This window comes from Tiliqua scincoides, chromosome 8 (assembly GCF_035046505.1).
Source record: "Tiliqua scincoides isolate rTilSci1 chromosome 8, rTilSci1.hap2, whole genome shotgun sequence".
NCBI classification, from domain to species: domain Eukaryota; kingdom Metazoa; phylum Chordata; class Lepidosauria; order Squamata; family Scincidae; genus Tiliqua; species Tiliqua scincoides.
Genome location: NC_089828.1, coordinates 19,302,558 through 19,327,054, shown reverse-complemented (window position 1 = coordinate 19,327,054; position 24,497 = coordinate 19,302,558). Strand labels below are relative to the sequence as shown.

At 45.0% G+C, this 24,497-nt stretch overlaps 1 protein-coding gene across 1 annotated transcript in view; it reads left to right on the top strand.

Annotated features, from left to right (window-relative positions):
- CCDC33 (coiled-coil domain containing 33) overlaps positions 1 to 24,497 on the top strand; it is a 131,933-nt gene that overhangs the window by 78,334 nt on the left and 29,102 nt on the right. The window contains exons 13-14 of the mRNA XM_066635468.1: positions 1,224 to 1,239; positions 23,473 to 23,523. Of these exons, the coding sequence (XP_066491565.1) occupies positions 1,224 to 1,239; positions 23,473 to 23,523 (67 nt within the window). The remainder of the gene's footprint in view (positions 1 to 1,223; positions 1,240 to 23,472; positions 23,524 to 24,497) is intronic.

The window sequence follows — 24,497 nt, the reverse complement described above, 5'->3', positions numbered from 1 at the left end:
TTCCGTGGGCCACATCCAACACCTCTGGTTTAGAGCAGGGGTGCCCAAACTCCGGCCGAGGGGCCACATACGGCTCTCGAGGCTTCTCAATGCAGCCCTCGGGGAGCCCCCAATCTCCAATGAGCCTCTGGCCCTCCGGAGATTTGTTGGAGCCTGCACTGACCCGACGCAACTGCTCTCAGCGTGAGGGCGACTGTTTGACCTCTTGTGTGAGTTGTGGGATGAGGGCTCCCTCCACTGCTTGTTGTTTCATGTCTGTGATGCTACAGCAGCAGCAGCAAAGGTCAGCCTTGCTTTGTGCAAAGTCTTTTTATAGGCCTAGAGCTATTGCAAGCCCTTCATTCAGTCATATAAGTTCATCTTTAATATATTCATTTATGTAAACTTATGTAAATTTATTCAAATTTTAAATGTAAATTAATTCTTTTTTCTCCCCGGCCCTGACACAGTGTCAGAGAGCTGATCCCTCCTGCCAAAAACTTTGGACACCCCTGGTCTAAAAGGGGTGAAGTTCTGCCACTCTCAGTGTAGCCTGCCACTCTCTTCTCCACCACACTTCCACCCTATTCCTCTCTTCCTATCTGAATCCAGGAAGCAGATGGAGAGGGGGCAGTAGAGGCAGGCGCTTCTCACCAGTCTGCTGCCTTGAAGCACCCTCTTGGATGAGCCTCTTGGGTGGGCATAAAACTGTAGGTGGTCGTAGTGGTGAATTCAAATGGGGGGAAAACCCCAAACACTATCCAAAATAGGACAATGCCTTTATTAGGACCACCTGAAAAGTAACAAGATATCCAGCAGAACACCAGGCTGATGATAAGTGAAAGGACAGGGTGGTAATGGAGATGCATGTTGGAGGAGCTCCAACATTTTGCGGGCTGTAAATAAGGCGAATGAGGCTTGTAGTGCCAGTGCTGTTATTTTTCATTTGACTTCTACTAGCTCCCCCAACCCCAGCCCCCCCGTGGGTATTAAATTGGAATGCTCCAGTATTTATTTATTTATTTAGTTAGTTAGTTAGTTAGTTAGTAGACATGCATTTCTCAACCCTTGCAAACAGATGTTTGCAATGTGACTCCTGATCGTCATTTTCACTTTGTCCAAAAATATTGGGTAGCTTTTTTTTCTTGTGTAGGGTTACCTATCTCTAAACTAAGAGTGGGAGTAGTATCTCCGAAACACTGCTGGTGACAGGGTGTGGAGAGCCAGGTGGCAAATCCCTGCAGTGAACCCTCTCCTGATGCATATCGGGCACCAGATTCGAGATTCCATTGGACCAAGAGGGCCTCCTGATGGATGTGAACCCTTGACCAGTGCTCAGCCTCGCCAATCTGTGATGCCGTCCATGCTCTGATTGCCAAAACAGACATAATATGTGATCTGATCACAGAATGTCTGGTTTTTTTGGTGTGTGTGCTGTGGTTTTAAAGCAGCCAGGGGGGAGTGTTTTTGTTTTCGATTGGAGCAGTGGAACTGGGAAAGGAGGTTCTTACCCTTCCCCCCTTGCTATTTCCCCCATCTAATCACTCCTCAAAAGCTGCCATTAGCCCCCCAGTAGAAAAAATGCAGGCACAATATAAGTCCTTGTGTTTTTTCCTTATCAAGGCTAATAACACTGGTGTATGTGTGGGTGGGGGTAGGTGGGTAGAGGAATCTGGGAAACAACATGGAGGGCAAAATTACCACTGCAGCACCCCTTTTCAAATCCTCAAAGCTAGCAGCATGGGGCTGCTTTCTTTGGGGGGGGGGAAGATCCCGATTTCAAATCTTTTGCATCATTTCTCATTCAGCTCTTGCTTCCCCCTTAAGAGCATCCCTTTTCAACATGTTATCTCCCCCCCTTTTCTTGCTGCATATTTTACCCTCTAACACACATTGATGTCTGCATCTGTTCCTTATTAATTTGAGCACCAGGTATGTGAATGAATATAAATGTCTTGATCGCATAAAAGAAAGCTTGGCTTTGTCTCCACCAATCAGTTCTCAGGCCATCAAGGAATTCATCATCGTTCACATACCCTGCTACCCTGTTCCTCTCCATCATTATGCAGCCAGCTTCTGAATCGCTGCTTGGTCATGCACCTCCTGCAAAGGAATATCTCCGGCTTTACTCTCGCATTCCGCACGCAGGAACAAAAGCTGGCAATAAAGCAAAAACAACTTTTCCTCCAGCTTCATGGATCTCCCTCCCTCCCCATTGTGGCCACTCAATCCCATTGAGTTTTATTGCTCTGCCTTTCACAACCATATGAGCTGCTTTAGGTGTAGCACAGCAGAATAAACTGCTCAATGCATCACTGCTAGATAGGAAATTTCTACCCCAGCCAATGCTCTGTACACATGTGAGCTAGAACACTCAAGCAGCAAATGAGCCACCATCCCAGCGATTTTCAACCCTTTTCATCTCACAGCACACTGACAATGCATTGAAATTGTCAAGGCACGCCATGCTCTTGGCAAGGGGGCTCACATCCCCAATGGCTGTACTAAAAATGACACCCCCAAAAAAACTCCTGTGGCACATCTGCAGACTATTGGCACCAATTTGCACCAGACTATTTGCACCAATCTGCTGTGGTACAGTGGTTGAAAGTTGCTGCACTAACAAGAGGGTAAAGGTTAAATAGTGACATCATGATGTCACTGCCCCATGTGTTACACCTCTGCTCAGAGCATGTCCAGGTGCAATCAGAATACACTTCCAGTCACATCCAGAAATTCCTCTTGCAGAACGCAATATCTGCAGGTTCAGTATCCTTTTCTGTGGGGGGGGGGGTGTGTCTGGGAACAGATCCCTCGCAGCTCTCAGGTAAATCCTGTATGTGTTGAAATATCTAAAATGCAAAACATTCCAAAGATCTCTTGATGCCTCTGGCAGTGCACCAACCACTCCCATCTGGTAGCACACCACCTGTAGTGTCTGCTGTTCCCCTTCTTACTCCCTGGATTTGAAAAGCAATGGAGAGGAAGAGGAAGTGTGAAGGAGAGAAGAATGGTAGGCTAGAGCTTATGGCAAAGGCAAGGTTTTTTCAGTGGGGGATTTGTCATTCTTATGATTTGTCATCCATCCCTCGGTTTCTTAGTTTTATTTCCGTGTGACAGGGCAAATCAAAGGAATAATGAAGTGACAGAACAGGAGACTCTATGATGTTGTCTAATTCATTCTGCATTCAGGGTGTCAGGTGTGATTTAGGGCACAGTAATGAAACTGTCTATATTCTGCTCTGACCACTCAAGAAAATGTCTCCAGCAACAGCAAACTAAGCTGCCTCTTGAAAATCTTCATGTTCTGACAAAAAATTCTAACCCACTTCTGATGAGTTTGGCTAAGATACACAGGTTGGGAACTTCTCCCACCACCCTTTCTGGTTGCTGAAAAGGAGAGCACACATAAAAGCTATTTTGGTTAGGAAAAACACCAAGAATGCTCCATGAATTTGCCTCCAGGCCTAAGGTAAATTTTTTTTCTATTTGAAATAGAGATATTAGGCTGGCGGTGACATTTGCGCTAGGGCTGACTCAAAGCGGAAAGGAGAACATTTGTTCAGCATGCTTGACAGCTTTCGGGGATCATCCAGGATTGCCAAAAAAAGTGTGGGGGTGGCGAGAGTGTTTACCTGTGCAAACACTTTGACATGGTGGTAATTGGTGATCTGATGGACTGGGATCTCTCCAGGGATAAACCCAAGAAGCACAGCTTTCACTTTCTACTCAATCAGATTTGTTTGTCCTAGTGATGTAGTCATATAACTAAGCACTGTGTGTTCCCCGAGTGGTTACAATCACATAGCATATGAGAAAGAAGCTCTAACAAAGGGGGGGGGGTGGAACAGATGCAGAAGCAGATTGACCTGTTAACACATTTTTGTCAAATTAACATTCTATCCATTTGACTGTAGCGAATGACTGACTTTCACTTAATAGCCACATTTGCTGTTGCACGCAAAAAAGGATCTGCTTTTGCCTGCTTCTTTCTAATTCCTGGTTATTCCTAGGCCATTTTCCATCTCTCTGAGGATTTGTCCAGCAAGTTTCAAGTGTAAAATGAAAACTCCAGTTTGCTAAATAGGAAAAGACAATACTTGATTTTTTTAAAAAATTATTTTTATGCGGGCAAACTATGTGCTCATTCTCGTCTGATGCTTGGGAGTACGTGGCCATATTTAGCCTGCTTACCTTCCCTTTGATTCTTTTTTTTTAATGGGATAGATTTTACCTGCAACAAGCTATAAACTGCTTTTATATGAATAACTAAAGGTTTGCATTTAACGATTCAGCAGAGTTTGACTAGTTATTTCTTCCAGATATAAGTGGGATGCCATTTATTTATTTAAAATATCTTTTGTCCTCTACATATATACTCAGCCTTCAGCTTAGGACTTCTTTGTTCTATGCTCCACACATCCTTGCCAAAGGATGTCAGGATGAAATGGAGCGGAGAGCTGGAATTTGCACCCGTACATATTATCTGTTGGCAATTCTCCCTTCTCAGCTCTCATAGCCAAATTCAGATATCCAAAAAACAAAAATGAACATGAAAGATCGGAACAAAACTCAAACCATTTTTAATCAAAATCCCTCTTAACGCACGCAAAAAAGACCTTTTCACATTTGTTACAGAACCTTTTAGATTGTTCTAAAGCCGTGCGTCATTTAAAACTATAAATCAAAGGCAGAGGCTTTTGCAGTTTCTCTTAAATACCTGAAGCTATTTAAGGTATATTTATGGTATTCTATGGAAACAGAGACGCCTGCGTTGGCTTGGTCATGTCGTGAGAATAGGCAGTGGTCAGATCCCAAAGGATCTCCTCTATGGAGAACTAGTGCAAGGAAAGTGCCCTACAGGTAGACCACAGCTGTGTTACAAGGATATCTGCAAGAGGGATCTGAAGGCCTTAGGAATGGACCTCAGCAGATGGGAACCTTGGCTTCTGAGCGTCCCGCTTGGAGGAACGCTGTGCAGCATGGCCTCTCCCAGTTTGAAGAGACGCTTGGCCAACAGACTGAGGCAAAGAGGCAAAGAAGGAAGGCCCATAGCCAGGGAGACAGACCAGGGACAGACTACACTTGCTCCCAGTGTGGAAGAGATTGTCACTCCCGAATTGCCCTTTTCAGCCATACTAGATGCTGTTCCAGAACTACCATTCAGAGCGCAATACCATAGTCTTCCAAAACTTAAGGTTGCCAACAACCTTAAATTTATGGTATATATTAATATAGCAACTGACTGAGGTTAAGCAAATCTGAGTTTGACCAAAACTTGTCTGGCAGTCTTTGTATGCTGCCTTGAATTCTGTGATGGAAGAAATGTATAAATGTAATAAAACAAAAACTGAGCGCTTTAGTACAAGAGCTGTTGATCTGTAGGGGTGACGAGACTGAAGAGCTGAAAATTGGAACTTCCCTAGTTTGAATCTCATCTCTGCCACAAACAGGCAGTCCTTGGCAAGCAGCTTCCTCTAAGCCTCAGCTGTAATATGGAGATAATAATGTTGCAAGCTGCATGTTGCACGCTCAGAAAGTACCATACAATTGCTAAGTGTTACTAATTTCCACAAATGCTTTCTTCATATGGAAACTTTGTTTCCTTTCATCTACCAATATTTACCAATTGAAAATAGGAATCCTTGTGCATTTGTGATGTCATAGATGGTCATGTCACCTGACGAGAAGAAAAAAATCCACAATCCAAGGCCAGGCAATGCTTTATTTAGGGCCAACCAAAGACTCACATGCACACACACACAAAGACAATTTGCTTTTGAGTTCTGCAGAATTCCTTATCAGGCAGATGGTCAGCAAAAGGACAGGGGAGGAATGGGGAAAACTTGGGAAGCTCGTTGGAGAAGTCCCAACAGCTTGCAATCTGTCAAACCCACTAGGAGATGTTTCATGCATTTTGGGATCAGGCACGGAAAGATGTGAGATGGTTTCACTAAATACACAGAGCTGCTTAGAAAAAGAAAGCAAAAAACGAGTCCTCCCCCACCAATATTCTTGAATTATAAATTCTTGAAGAAAATTCTATTCCGGCTCCTGTGCAAATATGAAACAGGTTCAATCCAAAATAGAGATGGGGAACGGGGACAGAGTAACAGGGTGGGCTATATATTTCCAAAATAGAAGGTGAATTTAAGGTGATGTACTTGATTTGAGTCAACTGGAACTAAACTGGCAGTTTTGTCTTGTGTGGGTGGGCATTTCACCCCCTCAAAAGTAGAGTCCCATCCTCTGGTGGTTAAAAAACAAAAAACAGGCTTATCAGTTCAGGAGTCCTTCTTAGGGGCAGGCAATTGCTGCATTTTCAAATTTCCAAAATTGTGGGTGGCTGTGTTGGCCCATGAGAGGAAAAAGCCACAGTTCATGGTCAGGCAGTGTGCATTTTATATACCTTGGCTCTTGCATACCTTGCCTTTTTCTTCACCCCAACCTATTTGCTATCCAAGTTGTATTATTTAACATGTATATTTTGCAGCCATCTGTCTGCTCCGACTTCAGAACTGTGGGATGCCAGTAAAACCAGGATTACAGTTCCCTCATTTATAAACGTATTTATAAATTTATTTTTCACCGTGGATCCGATGGTAGTTTGGGAATAGCTGCAACTCACAGCACAATCCTATACATGTCTACTCAGAAGTAAGCCCCTTTGAATTCAAAGAGACTTACTCCCTGGTAAGTGTGGCTAGGACTACAACCACAGACGTCAAGCAACACCTGCAGCCCAATCCTACCTCCCCGTAAGCCTCCTGCTCACCAATGGGTTTCCTCGGACCTCCACCAGCTCTTTAGCTGCCACAAGTCCGAGAAGAGAAGGGGGCATGCCAGCTGCTATCACATCTGGAGCAAGTTGCCCACACTTAGTGCCACCCCTTCCCATCCCTGTCACATACCCAGCCCTCCCCTCTTCTACCCTTCCCCATCTATTCCAACCTCCCTGCTGACCTGCCTATGTTGGCATGTGCTTCATGTCCCACAACTGCATACATGGTCACTCTGGTTTCTCTGACAGCATTTCAAAAGTGCATGGCTCCACACACTTTCAGAAGGCCGTTCACAATAGCCGTAAAGTGTGCCCTACTGCTGGAACATTAGTTCCTGTGCCAGGGGGGATAGGATTCAGCTGTAATTATCTAATCCACCACGCTATTGACACAGGTTGCAATCTTATATACACACTTACCTGGGAGTAAGTGCCATTAAAGTCAATTGGGCTTATTTCTGAGCTGGCATGTGTAGGGTTGCACTGGTAGTATGTGCGTGTGAATGGAACAGAACAACTGTGCACATGATCACTGTTTCTGTGGCTTTCTCACCATTGTGGAACTCCCTTCTCTTGGAAATCTGCCAGAGCTCAAGCTCGAGTTTCAGAGGAATTGTTAAACCTTTTGACTTGGGCTGGGGTTTGGTTGGCAGGACTAATCTGACTGGGCTTGGGCTTCAACTTATTTTATATTATGTTTTTAATCTAGTTTTGACATTTGTTTTCTATGCTGTTTTAAAACATATCTTAATATATTTTTATATATACTACAAACTACCCCAAACTATTAGGGTGGTTCACCCAAAATCTAAGGGCGCCGTCCTAACCCCTTATGTAAGTGCTTTCCACCACTGGCATAGTGGTGCCAATGGGACATGTGCTGCATCCAGCAGTTGGGTGTCACACACGGAGGCCTCCTCAAAGTAACGGAATGTTTGTTCCCTTACCGCAGAGCTGCATTGCCCTTATGTCAGTGCTGGAAAGCAGACATAAGGGTTTAGGATTGCGCCCTAAATCAGCAAAGTTAAATTGGAATACTGGAGCATCTCCGCTGCATGTATCTCCTTAGAATGCAAGTGACCAGCCTTGTGGGCTCAGAAACTTTGCTAGTGACCCACTGAGTGTTCAAATTCTGAAAATTAAACTTATATCTGAGCACTGCGGGTCTGCTGTTTACCTGCCTCGCCTTGGGCACCAGATCTCTCTCCAGCAGAGCACAATTAAGAGTGGAACAAGCAAGTGGCATTGAGCTTCAGGGTCATTCCAGAGTTCAAGAAGGAAGCAGGATGCTGGCCTCTGTTTGTAGTTGTCATAGTGCCATCCAGTGGAGGATAAATATATGACAATATTTAGAAACCAAGCCTTGTCAGGCCTCTTTCTCCAGTATCTATCATGTACCTCCTTGTTGCTTTGTAAATATTACATTTGATAGAAATTATTAATTCAACAGGCTGTTTTGAAAGTTAAGTGGCTTCTTATTTGACAACCACAATGGAAATTTAGATAGCATCTGTTGCAAATAGTCCAGTAGGATTGTAAGCAGAGTAAATACTTTCACCTTATGCACATTTTTCTATTTATCCCATGGCAGGCGACTAAGCAAAGTTTGCTTCTTGTCTGACGGAGGGGATGCCACTGGCCAGCTAGTTACATTTTGCCATCCTTGTTATCAGAAAATGATCTCCAGGGCTGGCCCAGAACATTATCCATGGCTAAGGTAGCATACCAAATACCATGCCCAGAGGTATGCCAGCTATCCCTCTGATTCCTTGGATTCAAAAAGCAAGTGGAATGAACCAGAAGAAGAAGTGTGGAGGATAGTGGTGGACTGGAGTGACACTCTAGCTCACTACTCTCTTCTCCTCACTTCCTGTCTGTCCCATTCTTCTCTTCCTTTTTGAATCCAGGGAGTATGAAGGGGAGGAATGGTGTGGGTGGGCGGGCAAACAAAGGCAGGCACCTTCTGTGACTCTGCTACCTGAAGGATCAGCCTCAGTTGGCCATTTTTTTTTTGGGGGGGGGACAGATTTTGCTTCATATTTAAGGTATGGAGTCTCCAAAGCTGTAGCCTCCCCATGCTTTCTCCTCCGCACTTTCTCTCCACCCCATTTCCCTCTTCCTTTTCAAATCCGGGAAGGAGGAAGAAAAGCAGTAAAGGTGGTGACTGGTGTACCACCAGGTAAGTGGGCATAATTGGACATCCTTCCTATGATGCTTGGAGATTTTGGCCCAGGGCTGCTTTCATGCCAGAGGTAACATTCAAACCAGAGAGTGCCTGAGCAAAAACTCTGTCTCTTTGTCACTGTGCTACACCATCTCTCAGATCATGAATTCCTACAACCAGAGTCCTTGTTGCTTGTGCTGTATTAAAGCACTATAGATATCTCTACCACATTAATTTTAGTGATGATAATTACTATGCCCTGTGTTCTTTCTGCTACCTGCCTGCCAGTTAAGAGAGTAAAAGAAAGTGGGGGTGGGGAGGAGACAAACCTATCTGATATTGTTCAACAAATTGCATTTTCCATGGCTCAATCACGTGCTTTTCTGTGTAACTGGAGAGGCTTGTAAAAAAACTTTTCCCCCACCTTCTAGCTCTAATCATTCCCATTGTTGCTCAGAGCAGAAATTGGCTTCTGTTTCAGGCCAAGGCAGGCTGAGCAAAAGCCACCTTGATGAGCAGGACAATGAGAGCTAATGCCTTTCAAGGTGTTGGATTGCGCTAACCTCAGGGAGGAGGCTCGCTGTGATTCTGTACATTACTGCCCTAATCCGGGGCTATTATCAGCCACTATCCAGAAGGTTTGCTATTACCAAGGTAGAGTTCCCAACCCTCTTTTTACCAGCTGCCAATAAGTGGCTCACAGAAGGAGAATTCCTGAGTAAAATTATTGGAGAGGAGAGTCGGTGTGGGAAGAGAAGGTGAAGGCTTCCTTTGTAAGGAAAATTACAGTGTTTGGGGCTTTTTATGGCTCAGTTCTACCTGCAGGATATGCTGGCAGACTGCAAGGTCTGTTAGCTTATCCTGCGGGCCGTCATCACAGCAGCTTGTCCACCATTCTGTAGACTGCTACTGCTAGTGTAAGGTTCTCTGCCAGCAATGGTTGTCAAGTGGCAGTGGGGGGGGGGGAATCGGGGCAGGGAGCAGGTCAGTTTGGGAACAGGATGGGGAGGATCTTTGTGGCACTTGTGCATGCTAGATCTGAAACCCCCTATCCCAGCACAAACCCATCCCCAGAGGCTTCTCAGAACCACACCAGCAAAAGAGCTGGCATAGATCTGAGGAGTTCCATAGGGGTCCAGGCAGCAACCAGAGAGGTAAGTAAAAGTGTTCTTTACTTGCCTTACCTGACTGGCCTGGTTCCCAGCTGGTCCACAGGATGTAGCTGGTACTTGATCAGTGGTGCTGCGCTGTTTGGGCTGGCAGAGGCCAGGATTGGACTTCTAGTTACCCTAAATAGTGCCCCCTTTCCCAGTAGTACACTAGCGGCCATCATTCCTCCTCTTCCAACTTGGAAAATACGTTCTAGCCCACCACTATTCTCTCATTCATGCTTCCTTTTTCACCCAATTCCCCTCTTCAAATCCAGGATAGGGTGTATGAGAAGTGAAGCTGTTTGGGTGGAAGTGGACTCCTCTTGCCAGTTTGCCACCTGAGGCAACAACCTCAGTTGGCCTCATAGATGATCAGGTCCCAGTGATGATTTAGGCTCTTGTTGCAGCAGTTGGGATAGCAGATGGAGGGTCAGATTTCACTCTGGTTTTTCTCTCTGCCGTATGGCGCAGATTTTCCAAGGGTTTTTGTGCTTATTCAGGAATAAACGTGAGGTTGAATGGGTGCATGTGTCCCAGCTATTTCTCCTTGTTTTCTTTATTGGTGCCCATATTTTGTGAGAGCCTACGGCAGAAATGGGTCTTCAGGACCACTTCTGGCAAATGCTACTGTCGATCTATCACGTAGCAATGGTTTGAAACAATTTTCCTTCCATTAACATGGTGGAGCGTCGTGAACTCTCATTGCGACTGTCATGAAACAGTTTACTGGTGCATGATTTGCTGCTAATTCTGCAAGCCAAACAGACCTTTCAAGCGCTAATTAACAACCCAAATGAAAGAAGCTCATTAGTAATTGTTGTTGCTAGCTCATTAACAAGCCCAAATTATTTTGAGCTAATTAGAATGCTGAGCCAAGCAGGATGTGCTGTCCAAACCCAGGAAGACAGAAGACCGGCAGAAAGCCATGTGTGTGGAATGCTGTCATATATCTTGCCATGTTGAATGGCTAGATGAAGAGCTGTTTTACATTTTCTGCTTCATTAGCCTGAATGGTCCGTAGATATTATCAGTATGGACTGAAGGGAGTGCAGGGGTGGTAGAGCTAATTGATCTGTGCTCAGTGGTTAAAGGAGCAGAATAAACAACATTGGTCTTTATACACTCCATAAAGATATAAGCATTAAATTATATAGGGTTGGAGTAGAAGATTACATCAACAGCTTGTTATCGGAAAACGGGGGTGATAATAGGATTTCGTTTTTCTGTGAGTCGCAGTTTCTCAAAGGCAAAGACTCTTGTGCATTTCATAGACACCCTGAAAATAAAAGCACAAGCATCTGAACAAAACTGCAGGCTTTAGGAAGTGGAGCTATAGGGAAGGAAGAGAGGGAAGGTCTTTAAAAAGCATGGTGGATTCATGTAGCTGACTGGAACTTTGCAAAATCAGCTCAGAGCTGTTGATTCTTTTCCTGGCACACAGACAGACTTGGATTTAGCTCAATGTACATAAAAGCATTACATTTGCATGGTTATCACAATCTAGAACAGGGGTGTCAAACTCGTTTTATACAGAGGGCCGAAGTTAGCATTCAGGGCACCTGCTGAGGGCCGGAAGTGATGTCATTAAGCAGAAAGTGACATCATAAAGCAGCTGATGGCCAGAAATCAGCACTTTGTTCTCACAATAAAACTCATGAACTACAAATGACAGAAGTGAAAATATGCAAATCTTGATCATATTTCAAGATATGGGGGTGCCCAATTTTCATGTAGGCTGCTTTTCAGCAGTGACACCTCAGCATTACTCAGCAGATAAGAGCCTGAGGGCCGGATAAAAAGCTTCTGGGGGTCTGCATCCAGCCCTTGGGCCTTATGTTTGACACCCCTGGTCTAGAATCTTGATCCACAAATGTTACATTTGCAGAGGACTCTTGGGACCCTAAGGATGAGGGTTGAGCCTCTCCCTGGACCATCTTAGGAAGCATCAAGCCTGACAGCCCTTCTGTCAGACACGTACAGCCCAGTCCTGAGCTGCCCGGTGCACAGGGCTGCAGCAGTGCCAAAATTGGCTGCCACCGCATCCAGTGCGCTTCAGGCAGCCTCCACCGGCTCCTAAGGAGAAGAGGACTTTTGTCCCTTTCCCCTGGTAAAGCAAGTAGTCCTGCAATGGGTATGATCCCTTTAGCGGAGATCTCCAGGGAAGCAAGTCCTAGGGCCAGTACCAGCACCACATATGTGAGAGCCCTGTTGAAACCGCTGCACCTGGCCTCCCATGGTATCCCCTTCTGCCTCCTGATGGTGCATGGGGTGCTATCACTGTATTGAGGGTGGTTCAGGAGTTGTCTTTACCAACTAGGACTTCAGATGGCCATGGGCCATAGACCTGTGTTGGACCTGCCCAAACCCTAATGCCAGCATTGCCTAGGACACTCCCCTTCCCTCCCTGCCCTCAATAGATAGACCAGCATTAAAGTAACTCGCTACATTTTTGGCCAGCTAGTTAACCTAAAGTGCAAGTCCTTGCATGGTTGGCAACCTTCAGTCTCGAAAGACTATGGTATAAGCCCACAGCACCCGGTATTCCCAAGCGGTCTCCCATCCAAGTACTAACCAGGCCTCACCCTGCTTAGCTTCCGAGATCAGACAAGATCGGGCTTGTGCAGGAAATAAGTTCCACGGTAAGTTCTACTTGGAAGTAAGTTCCACTGCTTTCAACGGGACTTACTCCCAGATAACTGTGCATAGCTTTGGAGCCCCGCTCTTGTGTGTGGAAACACATGGTGTGCTGTCCAAGGTGCTGAAGTTAGATTTCCACTTCATTCTCTGCTGCCTGACTCCTTGCCTGTCTGCTGCCCTATGGTCCATTCCTGGTTGGAACTGCAGATCCTATCCAGTTTGGTTTCTTCTATGGATTGCCCAATGTGTATGGAAGAAAGGAGTAGAAGTAACCTCAAGGAACTGTTTCCCTGAATCTTTGTCTTTGATGGTTCCATCTCTGATGGTGTAAGAAGTCCTGTCTCTGATTGTGTTAAGAAGATTCATGATTTTACAATAGAAGTAGCATCAGGACTGATGCTTCTTTGCTTGAAAATGAAGTGGTCCTCACATGAGGACTTGTCTGGTAGGAATCCATGACTGGTGTCATAATTGTTGTGTACTGTGGGGACTATACAGAACAGTGCTTATGTGTCAGCATCTGCTTGGTTTTTTGAATGGTATCAATACAAGCTGATCCTACACCTCACCATTCCTTCATTCAGTGACGCAGTTCATACCAGTGATCATTGTTGCAAATGGACTCTCATTTGCTTTACATTTTCACCCAAGATGATGGCCACTTTCCTGGACTAGAACCTATTTGGGCACATGCCAGAAGCGTATGCCCAGAATAAGCACACATGTTTTTATTTGATAAAATCATTCCCCCTCAATCTGTACAGGACCCCCAAGCTGGCAAAAAGTCAATAATAAAATATGAAAACAGACTAATAGGCTGAAATCCTATGCACACTTTCCTGGGAGTAAGCCCCACTGAACACAATGGAACATACTTCTGAGTAGACATTATTATTATTATTATTATTATTATTATTATTATTATTATTATTATTATTATTATTATTATTATTATTAACAGTATTTATATACCGCTTTTCAACAGAAAGTTCACAAAGCGGTTTACAGAGAAAATCAAACAAACAACTAATGGCTCCCTGTTCCAAAAGGGCTCACAATCTAAAAGGATGCAAAAGAACACTAGCAGACAGCCACTAGAAAAGACAGTGCTGGGGTGAGGAGGGCCAGTTACTCTCCCCCCGCTAAATAAAAGAGCACCCACTTAAAAAGAGCCTCTTACCCAGTTAGCAGGGGTAAAGACATGCCTAGGATTGTGCTGTAAAATTTAGCATGATGGAAAATCAACATGCTACAAAATTCAATAAGAGGAGTGGCAAAATTAAAACATACAGAGACCACAAAAAGATGCCAAGGAGGGATAAAAATTATGCATGTGTGGAGAAAGGGGAGGGAATAGTTTTTATCCCTCTCAAAACACTAGAACTCAGTTGTCCAGTGAAATATTGGCAGAAGATTCAGGGCAGAAAAAAGTAAGTGCTTCTTTCCATGGCCCATATCAATCAATGGAATTTGTTGCCACAGGCAGTGATGGCACTTAGTTTAGATCTCATAGTTTATATAATTGATCAAACTCATGGAGAAGTTTGTCTATGGCTTTTAGTAATTACGATGCTATATTCTACCTCCAGGTTCAGAGGCAGGAGGCCTCTGAATGCCACTTGCAGAGGAGCAATAGCAAGAGAGGGAATGTGTCCCTATCTTCTGCCTGTAGGTTTTCCAGAGAGTTCTGGTGGGCCACCCTAGGAAACAGTGTGCTGGACTAGATGGACCCTTTGACCTGATCCACTGCGGCCCTTATGTTTTAATGATCAGAGTGCACAACCCATGTCCACCCAAATGTCCGATCCTGGATAGGGCACCTGTCACCCCAGGGTGTCAGGCTCAATAGGGTCCATGTGAGGTCCCGGGTGTCAGGCAAAGGAGGCAGCCCCCCTTTGCAGGTCTAGAGTGATAGATAGGCTATAGAGAAAGGGAGTTGCTTCACCCTTATCCTTCTCCTGACTCGTGGCTCCTTTGTAGGCTCACAGACCAGCCAGCTTCTTCACCAGCCGGCCTCTTCACTACCACTGACCTTCATCCCTGGTCTTCTCCTGCCTTATAAAGGATTTGCTGGCCCCTAATGGACCCACCCCTTTCTCCCTCCCTGATATTATAAGGTCTGTCTCAGGATTCTGCCCCCTTTCTCCCCCTTGCTCCCTCAGTGCCTATATTCCTCCTTGTACTCTGCCTATGTTTGTCTTCCAAAGCCACAGTCTCAGCTATTTCACCATGCTCAACCCTGTTGCATGGGTGTTGGGCCCTGTTGCAGGGGCTCTGCAGACCTGTTGGAGGGAATCAGTCAGCCAGGAAGGGAATCATTGCCCCCTGGGATGCCTCTGACCAGATGGGTGCCCAGCCAGGACCCAGATAGGCATGTTGACATAACAACGACTTGATCTGGAATCTAAAAGCAGTAGTGAAGGGAGCTCTCTGGACACTCCAAGGCAAGGAATTCTATAAAGCGGGTCTCACCAGTGGCAAGGCCTGTCCTCAACTTCCATTTATTTAACCTGTGCAGAGGGAATAAGTTGTAAATAGTGGGGTTCAAAAGGCATGAGATGCAAGAGGTGCAATCCATCACAACTCTCTGCAAAGCTGACTTGCCATCCGGGATCTTCTGATGTTGAGAAAGTTGTTTATGTAGAGAGAAAAGTTTGCAAAGTCATGCAAAAAGCCAAGCAATCTGCTTTTCTGTCCTGAGCTGCTCTTTGAAGGCTGGATTCTTATTAATGTAGCTGGTGCTTTATACATTTTTCCACCACAGTCTTTGAGCCCGATTTCTGTGCCAAAGTGCGTACCTTTGAAGCCAACTTGCTTGGTCAGAGGCTGTGGGAAGCCATGTGGCGGCTTTCATTTCAGCTCAGCGTTCTGGGCCGTTTGAGGAAAGGGACAAGGGACAACAGAGGCGAATAGCGACACAGCAGAATGAAAACTAGGTGGGGGAATGTGTTCATCACCATCTGGGACGGTTATTTCCTCTGCCTTATCTTGGTGGAACAGACTGAGCTGAGCCAGCCTGAGCTGGGAAGCGCTTTTTTGTTGAGAGAGTTTACTAGTGTAATCCGATGGCTTTTATTTCAGTGTTCAATAGCCTATCAGTATTCGGCAGCTGGGACTTCAGCTCATAGAGATGGCCATCTCTGTGCCCCCTCAAAATCAGTGCTTTTGAATGGGGAAGGGGGGCAGGCAAGAAAGATACTGTATCTCTATTAATTTGGCCTCAGCTGAGATTAAATGTGTGTCTCTACAATCCAATTTAACTCTCAAATTGAATAGCAATGTGGAGGATAATATACCTCCACTACCCCTGGCATGAATTTCTCCTCCCGCCTTCTCCTTCATATACAAGACTACAATGTCTTCATTGCTGTAGTGTGGGAGTTCAGCTCGGGTTTAATCAGATAAAAGACAAATAATTGCGAATGACACCATGTAGGTGCTAGGAAATCGTGAGACTTGGTCATTCGAAAGGAAGGTGTATGCAGAAAAATGGGGGCTGGTTTAACATTTAGCATGCCCCCTGGAATCTATTTCTGCTGCCATTCATGCTCAGATCCTCAGGGTTGGGTTTCTCCCACTGATATTCGGAAGCCGCTATTGAGATCAGCATTTGACCCATGAAATCTGTGTGTGATTATTTTGTGCCAAAACTATTAGTCAGGATTAGTCATTCTTTACAATGAGGTGGGTCCCCATGCAGTGACAGACTTTTAACCTTGTTCTGTATGTCAGGGAATCTACACTTTCAATGGAAATGACATTGCAAAAGAGGGATTCGGCCATCACTGCAGAGATTCTCTTAGACCAGGGGTCTCCAAACACTGGCTTGGGGGCCAGATGTGGCCTGCGGCAAGCCTCTATCCAGCCTGCAGCCAGTCTCTGATCCCCTGAGCACCTCTGGCCCAGTTGACCAAACACAACCAGAGTTGTGCTTGTGGGGTGAGGGAATGGGGGTCCATTTAAGTGTGTGCTTTATTTCTTGGGTTGTGTTCATGCTTGGAGAAGTCCTGACATTGGAACCCATTCATTTATTCATTCATCTAAGTTCCATCTCTAATGTATTTATTTAAATTTTATATTTAATTGTTTTTCTGGTCCTTGACACTGTCCCAGATATTTGATGCAGACCTTTGGCTGAAAAGTTTAGAGACCCCTGCCTTAGACCACAAGGCAACATTCTCAGAATGGTGCATTTGACTTAATTAAATGACACTGGCTTTAAAAACCTGTCTCCCCCATTGACCAAATATGACTTGATTTTTGTTCCTTGATGTACGAACCTGAATGCACCACAAAGTGCAAGCACATGCACGGCTGGACTCAATTTGTACATGTCTAGCCCTGAAACCTGTTCTGGCATAATGGCAAAAGAAATCAACTTTCAATCAACCAGGGTCAACTTTAATGGGCAGTTCTCCTTCCTCAGCCATTACAGTCCTGTCTCGAAAGAGAAGAGCATGGATTGAGGTGGTGTTCATAATTAAAGGCCTTGAATGCATGAGATTTATAGATGTCTACCATCAAAGTAGCCCCTGCAGGAGTGATTATTCCATCAGGCCTTGCTCAGGCATCACCACTAGCTGCAATGCATGCCCATTGATTGCAGGAAGATAATTACTGTGTGCCTTTCTTACAATCTGGAATTCTATAATGCATTTGTAATTGCCGAGGAATAATTGGCTGTTGTCCACAGATTGTTGGAGGTCCATGCTTCAGTGCCAAGGCTCACAGTTGTAATGACCCTGTAAATATGCTTACTCAAACAACCACAAAGCGGGAGCAACTAATAACATGAGCAGTAAAGTCTCCTTCCAATCAGGGATCTCCCACAATGTGTGTGTCTGGGCCAAAAAAATTCACTCTTAGAGGTGTGGTGCTGTCCAGGGATCCCAGGAGACCCACTGCCAATGTCCCTAGTCACTTCTCCACTGCCCCCAGTCCCTAGCTTGCCAAAGACTCTGCCCAGAGCTTTGAAGGATCAGGGATGCTTCCCTCATCATGTCTCAAACCCAGTGCTTGGTTGTCTGTTCAGTAATTTTGTCCTCAGAATGAAGGTGGAAGGTTAAGGGTGCAATCCTAACCAACTTTCGAGCACCAAGGTAAGGGCAATGCAGCTCCGAGGTAAGGGGGCAAACATTCCCTTACCTTGAGGAGGCCTCCATGACTGTCCCCCAACTGCAGGATGCAGGTCATGCCCCATTGGCACAGCTGTGTCAGAGCTGGCAAGTTGATTAGGATTTGGGCCTAAGTGAGTAATGCAACTTTTCTAACCAATTCTTCAGAGTCAACCCTCATCTAATGTCGTTTCAGCTTAGCAACTCCGTTTAGTGATCCAGGTGAGTTATTAGCTCTCAGGGTTTTTCCCAGATGACTCCAGCTCCTGTCTCCTTTATCTCCAGGCCCTAAACAGACCTGTGATTGCCCTTATATGTGTTCTGGGACTGACCAAATCCTGCAAAATTCATCCCTTTTCACTTTGCTAAAATTCAAACTGCCCTTCTTACCTTTTTTTTTAAGGGAAGCTTGTATTTTGATTTCTGACTGACTTCTACCATGTCATTCCTACCGCACAGAAAAAAAAACCCAAGATTTGCAATCTTTGCTCAGGACAAGGGAGTTGCAAAAAGGTTGCCCTGCAAGTTTGCTGTACATTTCTAGGAACACATTTATAAGCATGTCATTTGTTTCAGTTGCATGTTCCTTTCCTTTCATTCCTCATCCATTGATGAGTGATTTCCCCCATTTGTAACCGGTGAGATCAACAGAGGCAGTGATAATCTTGTATATGAAATTTTCCTGTTTGATGGTTTGGGGTGGGGGGGGTGGGGGGGCTCCCTTGCACAACATTGTCCAAGAGACATTTCCTTAAGCTGTTTTTCCTCTAAGCATTGATGCTTGGATTCTCATGGGGCTAATCAGTTTGGTGTGATCTCCTTTGCTGTTTCTGCCTGGCCCTGTCTGATTGTTTCCCCTGCCCCCGCATCTCTGATAGCTAGTTGAGGATCAAACTAACACAGTCCACAGAAGAATCATGTCATGGAAGCTCCCAGCTTTTTTAAAAGCTTTTTTAAAAGCAACCATAAGAGGGATCCAAATCAGATGGGGCAGCTGGGTCTATTCTTCCTAGTGTGCTTCTAGCATGCCTAAGAGGGAAAGGCAAGGTCAGGTAGAGTTCTTGCCCTCCCTCTGAGCATAATTAAAGCATATGAAAGTATAATAACATAAGAGCCTTGCTGGATCAGACCCATCTAGTCCAGCTTCCTGTATCTCAGGGTGGCCCATCAGATGCCTCAGGGAGCAGACAAGACAACAAGAGACCTGCATCCTGTTGCCACTCCCTTACATCGGGATTTTAGATATAGCCTTCTTCTAGAACCAATAGAGATACCCATCATGGCTTGTAACCTGAGATGGAATTTTCCTCCATAAAATTGTCCAATTCCCTTTTAAAAGCATCCAGGCCAGTGGCCTTCACCACATCCTGTGGCAAGGAGTTCCACAGATTAATTTCATGCTGGGCAAAGACGTATTTTCTTTTATCTGTTATATTCTTTATTGAGGCAAATTCTCCATACTGTCGCTTGGGTCTGAACCTGGTGAACTTTGCCACAGGTACATAGGAAGCTGCCATCTATGGAGTCAGACCATTGCTTCATTGAGCTCAGTATGGGCAGCAGCACTCCAAAGTTTCAGATGGGAAACTCTTTCTCAGGCAAACCTGGAGATGCAAGGTTTTGAATCTGGAGCCTTCTGCATGCACAGCAGGTGCCCATCACAAAGTTGCCTGCATGGCTAATGCAAGTGGGATCTTGATTTTGAACCCACAGATGTGAGGTAGGGGTAGGTCCAGCAGATGCAATCCTAATCCCTGCCCTTCCAGACATTCTTTTGTGTAGTCAGTAACCCACCTGCACAGGGCTAAGACCATCATTAAAACAGATCCATGGAGATGTGCTTGAAGACAAGAAAATGAAGTTGAACGGAGTCTTCATTCTTGAAAATCTCTAGGCTTAGGTTAACATTTTGAGAGCTGAGAATCTTTCCAAGCTCCCTGTTGTTCTCTTCTCCCTCCCCCCCCCTCTTTTTTTAACCTTGAATGAATGTTAGAATATTTTACAGGGCAAAGCCTATCTCTGAATGGCGTTGCATCTCCACTCCTACACCAATGCACACACAGCACAGTTCCTTCCAGGGGGGCTCAGGAGACCATGTAAAACCATGAATGCTCCCTCCCCCCACTACAGCATTTCCTCAGACATGCAGAAAGAGAATCTACCATTTGAAAAAACAGTCACGGACATCAAAGCGTCTCTGAGCAATTTGTAAAGTAAGTAAATAAGTGAGGGAGGGAGAAAGGAAGACACACACACACACACACACACACACACACACACACACACACACAAAACAAGGAGAAAAAATTATTTGCTTGTAGGGTATGGAAAAGCAATTACTAAAAGGGCAAGAGAGCTTTGTGAATGTGTGTGTGTCTCTCTCTCTCTTTCTCTGTACACATGTGTATACACACACACACACACACACAGAGAGAGAGAGAGAGAGTGTATAGAATATGAAAAAAAAACATCCTCAGGCTGCCAGGAAATAGAAAGCTTTAAAAATTCTTTGTTTTGGGCTATGTTGCCAACCTTTCATCCCGCAGAGGCTGATAAAGCAGCAGAGGCTGTTTGAAGTATTGGCTGCTATTGGAAATGCCAGTCAGATAAACCTTAATTCTGCCCATCTGTCCAGGAGACCTGGAACTACAAACCAGATAATGAGACCCTTTCTTTCTATTAAAAGCAGCCTGAAAGAGGGAGTGCTGCTTGTGGTGTGTACACTGATCCTTCTTTTGCCTCTGGCAAAAGATTGCAGGGTTTGTTTCTGGTTTTTTTGCTGACGCAGCTTGTTATCATTTCATAAACACGCTAAACTTCTTCAACCAGAAGTGACAGTGGAACATAAAGAAATGTGTAGACCCTATGTGTAGCAACGCTGCTTCCCACACTCCTGCATTTTTTTATCCCACACCATGGTTGCCTCTGAACCAACAGGCTCTGCAGATCAGGGTCGGCCCATCCATGAGGCCAACTGAGGTGGTCACCTCAGGCAGCAGCTTGGCAGAGAGCTTCCACCTCCCTCCTCCCACTTGCCCCCCCTGCTCCTGTTCCCATTCCCTGGATTGGAAAAGGAAGAGGTGGACAGAGAAACAGGACCTGTGGATGAGAGAAGAGTGGTGAGCTGATGATTAGAGGCTCATTAGAGGCTGATGATTGGTGTATTTTCTGTGTCCATCAACACACATGGCACCTACTGTGTACAGTATGTTTTGATCCCATCTAGCAGTCAGCAGGAGGGGTCAGGCATATATTTAAAAGTGAGCACACAGTTACTCTCACCCTTCTCTTCTTGGACCTGTTTCTGCTTCTGATTTTGTATAAAGTCCCAACCTAGGAATGTGGGAAACTTCCGTACAGATAAGACCAAATGTGTCCTATCTTTGCACAATCTTGAAACATTTTCCTTGCGAAGCATGTAGGAAATCTTGACCTCCTCTGCAATCCTCTCAGTAATCTTTTCCAGCAATTTCCAGAGAGGTTGCACTCAGAGAGCACTGGACTGGAAATTGTAAAAGTCAAGTAGTGACTACTAGCAAGCAGATATGCCCTAGCCCAGTGTTGAATGAAGACAAGACCCTGCTAGGCTGCGACTGCAGGCTTTCTTCAGTTTTGCCCCTAGAGTTTAGTCCAGACATTGATTAGTGCGTGAAACCTGATCCCTGCCTCTCTGTAGCATGGCACAGCTCCTTCCTGGAGGTATTACAATAAGGCAGAAGACTCACCCTTGGTCTGTTCTCTTCGGGCTTCCTTTTTACAACTTTAACATTTTTTTATTGGGGCAGGAATAGAATAGTGTGTTGTGTAACACACGTACATTTGGTACAAAACTACTTCCAAAACTCTGTTCCCTTGCTGTTCGGACTTGTGCTGTTGTTTATTGAGCTTTCCTATTTCTCAATCTGAATGCAGTTTTTAAAAAAGGAGGCTATCAAACATAATTGTGTTGCACATTCTGCACTGCCCCCAAATGGCAAGAAGTTCCAGAGGTCATGTAACCTGGGTTTGGTTTCCTTTGGATGATAGATCACTTGTAGATCACTTTGTAGTATTTGCTTGCTGTACAAGTGATGCATAAGGGAGGCAAACAGGAGGCACTCCTGCAAAACAGCAGGTCTACTACTCCACATCAAAGCCCCAGAGAGAGAAATACCCTATGCCTTCAGCCAAATCAAGTCTGTTATTTGTTCTCTTCCCAGACTTACAGCTGGAGGGTTGTCACCTTCCTCAGGCCCTAATGATAGCTTCTTCACTTGTGTTTTATTTCAAAATATTCTAGCATGTGGGGTGGAGGATGAACTATCTATAGGGCAGTAAAACTGTGGTAAGTTGGCAACCCTGAATCTCAATCAGGACAAAAAAAATTAGTAATGGGGGTAGGGTGATCCTGCTTCCCATTTTCTCTAAGGAGTGCTGTATCCAAAAGAACCAAAGGTTACACAGGCCAACACACATTTTGCTCCCTTAAACATTACACCTATTCCTGGGTATATTTGGGGTGCTGATTCCCTGGGGTGCTGATTCCTACACCCTGGCTTCCTCATGAGGAAGCTGCTCAAACCATTCACTAAAGAGGCTATGCCATGTCTCCAAAACTAGACATGATAGAATCAGCACCCCAAATTCATATCAAACCACCATAAAGTTTGGGAAAAACCTTTCTGACCCTCAATTTTGTAGACTTGTGTTATAGATTTCATGATCCTCAAGTCATCCTGCTCCAATAGTACTGCTGCATTGTTTTTCCAGTTGTAAGATGTCTTTCTCCCACATGTACCGTAGAGTGCAAGCACTGGGTTTGCCAGCTGTCCCCATTCAATGCACTACACCAGGGGTCTCCAAACTTTTCAGTTGAAAGGCTGCATCAAATATCTGGTACAGTGTCAAGGGACAGAAAAAAAAATTAAATAAAATTTAATTAAATAAATTAGAGATGGAACTTAGATGAATGAATTAATGAATGGGCTCAAATGCCCAGGAGTTCTCCAAGCACCAACACAGCCCAAGAAATAAAGCACACACTTAAATGGACCCCCATTCCCCCACCCCACAAACACAACTCTGGTTATGTTTGGTCAACTGGGCCAGAGGCTTTCAGGGTATCAGAGACTGGCCGCGGGCCAGAGAGAGGCTGGCCCCAGGCCTCAACTGGCCCCCAGATCAGGGTTTGGAGACACTTGCACTACACCACTCAGTCCTTGCCTCCCAAAGAGCAACCCTTGCCCAAGACATTCCCAGTTAATAAACTTGATCTGAAAGGAACCAAGTGTGCTGACAGACAGCAAGCAGATCAGCACATTTATGACCGGCAGCCCAAATGACCTGCCCACTATGTCTCCTGTCCTGTCACCTCTCTCAGCCACTTCACCTTGTTGCCCTGATCCTTTTCACACTAGGATCTGGAACATTTGTGTCTGACTATTGAGAGATGTGTGGAGTACAGGGTTCTTAGGAAATGGGCTCCAGTGATCTGTTCAGCATTTTGTGATTCCAGTCCTATGTTTGTAATGCCCCCATTGTTATTAGGTGGATCTGACACATACTTGCTTTGGCCGGTTGAGATCTTATCTATTGGACATGCTGTGCTTTTGAATGGGGATTGTTCCTTGGAGGGAAATGACAGTAGCACAATATTTTATTTTTCAGAGTTCCTTCATTGCACCTGAGCGCAAGAGAGCCAGCCATGAGCTTTCAGTGGTGAGTTTATCCCACACTGTAAAGTTGTCTGTTTTGTGCAAGGGAAAATATAGGGCTCCATATCACAAAAGTTGTCCCTCGAGGGAAGAATCTACTGGACCATCTCCAAAACCACGTTGATAGATCCTCGTTTTGTCCATAGGCAGCAACGGAGAAGGGTAGAACTCTCCTGTTTATCCTGCAGTCCTATACGCATTTTCCTGGGAGTAAGCCTCACTGATCTCAATGGTACATTGGAGTAGATGAGCATAGGACTGGGCTGTGAGGCAGTCGTCTCATGTGACAGACTAGAGATACCCATCCTACTGCTTTACTTCCTAGATTTGAAAAGAGAAATGGAAAGAAAGAAGAGCCCCCCCCCCCCCATATACACACTGCTAGATGCTGCTGAATCATAAACTGGAAATTTTAAAATTAGGCTTTAATCCTAAGCATTTTTACGCAAACTTTAATGCCATCAAACCAACAGCATTTGCTTCAGGGAACATTTCTTTAGGCTCGGAGCATGAATGCAAAATGTGCTGTTATTTCTCTTTCAGAAGACTGATGTGGGCAGATCTTGCCCCCTGCAGTAATGCATTTTTCCCCCCTGGTGTGGACTGTCAAACACTACTGAACAGCTATCATACATATGGTGACACTGATTGCTTTTTTTTTTGCAGTGTTTTAGCAATCCACACATGCACATGGTCCCAATATATATCCTCACAACAACCCTGTGAGGTAGATTAGACTGAGAGATGGTGACTGGCCAAAAAATCCCCCAATAAGCTTCATGGCTTAGCATAGATTTTATTGCAAGTCTTTCTCATCCAAGACCACCACTCCAACTGTTATACCACACCAGTGGCTATACTGATATGAGCATGGTATGGAAGGAACTGGTTCTGTTCCTGGCTGTTGTGTGGGTCAACTCCCATAGAGTCACAGTCCAGCAGCATTAAACAAATCCATAATGAAAAACCACAGCAGCA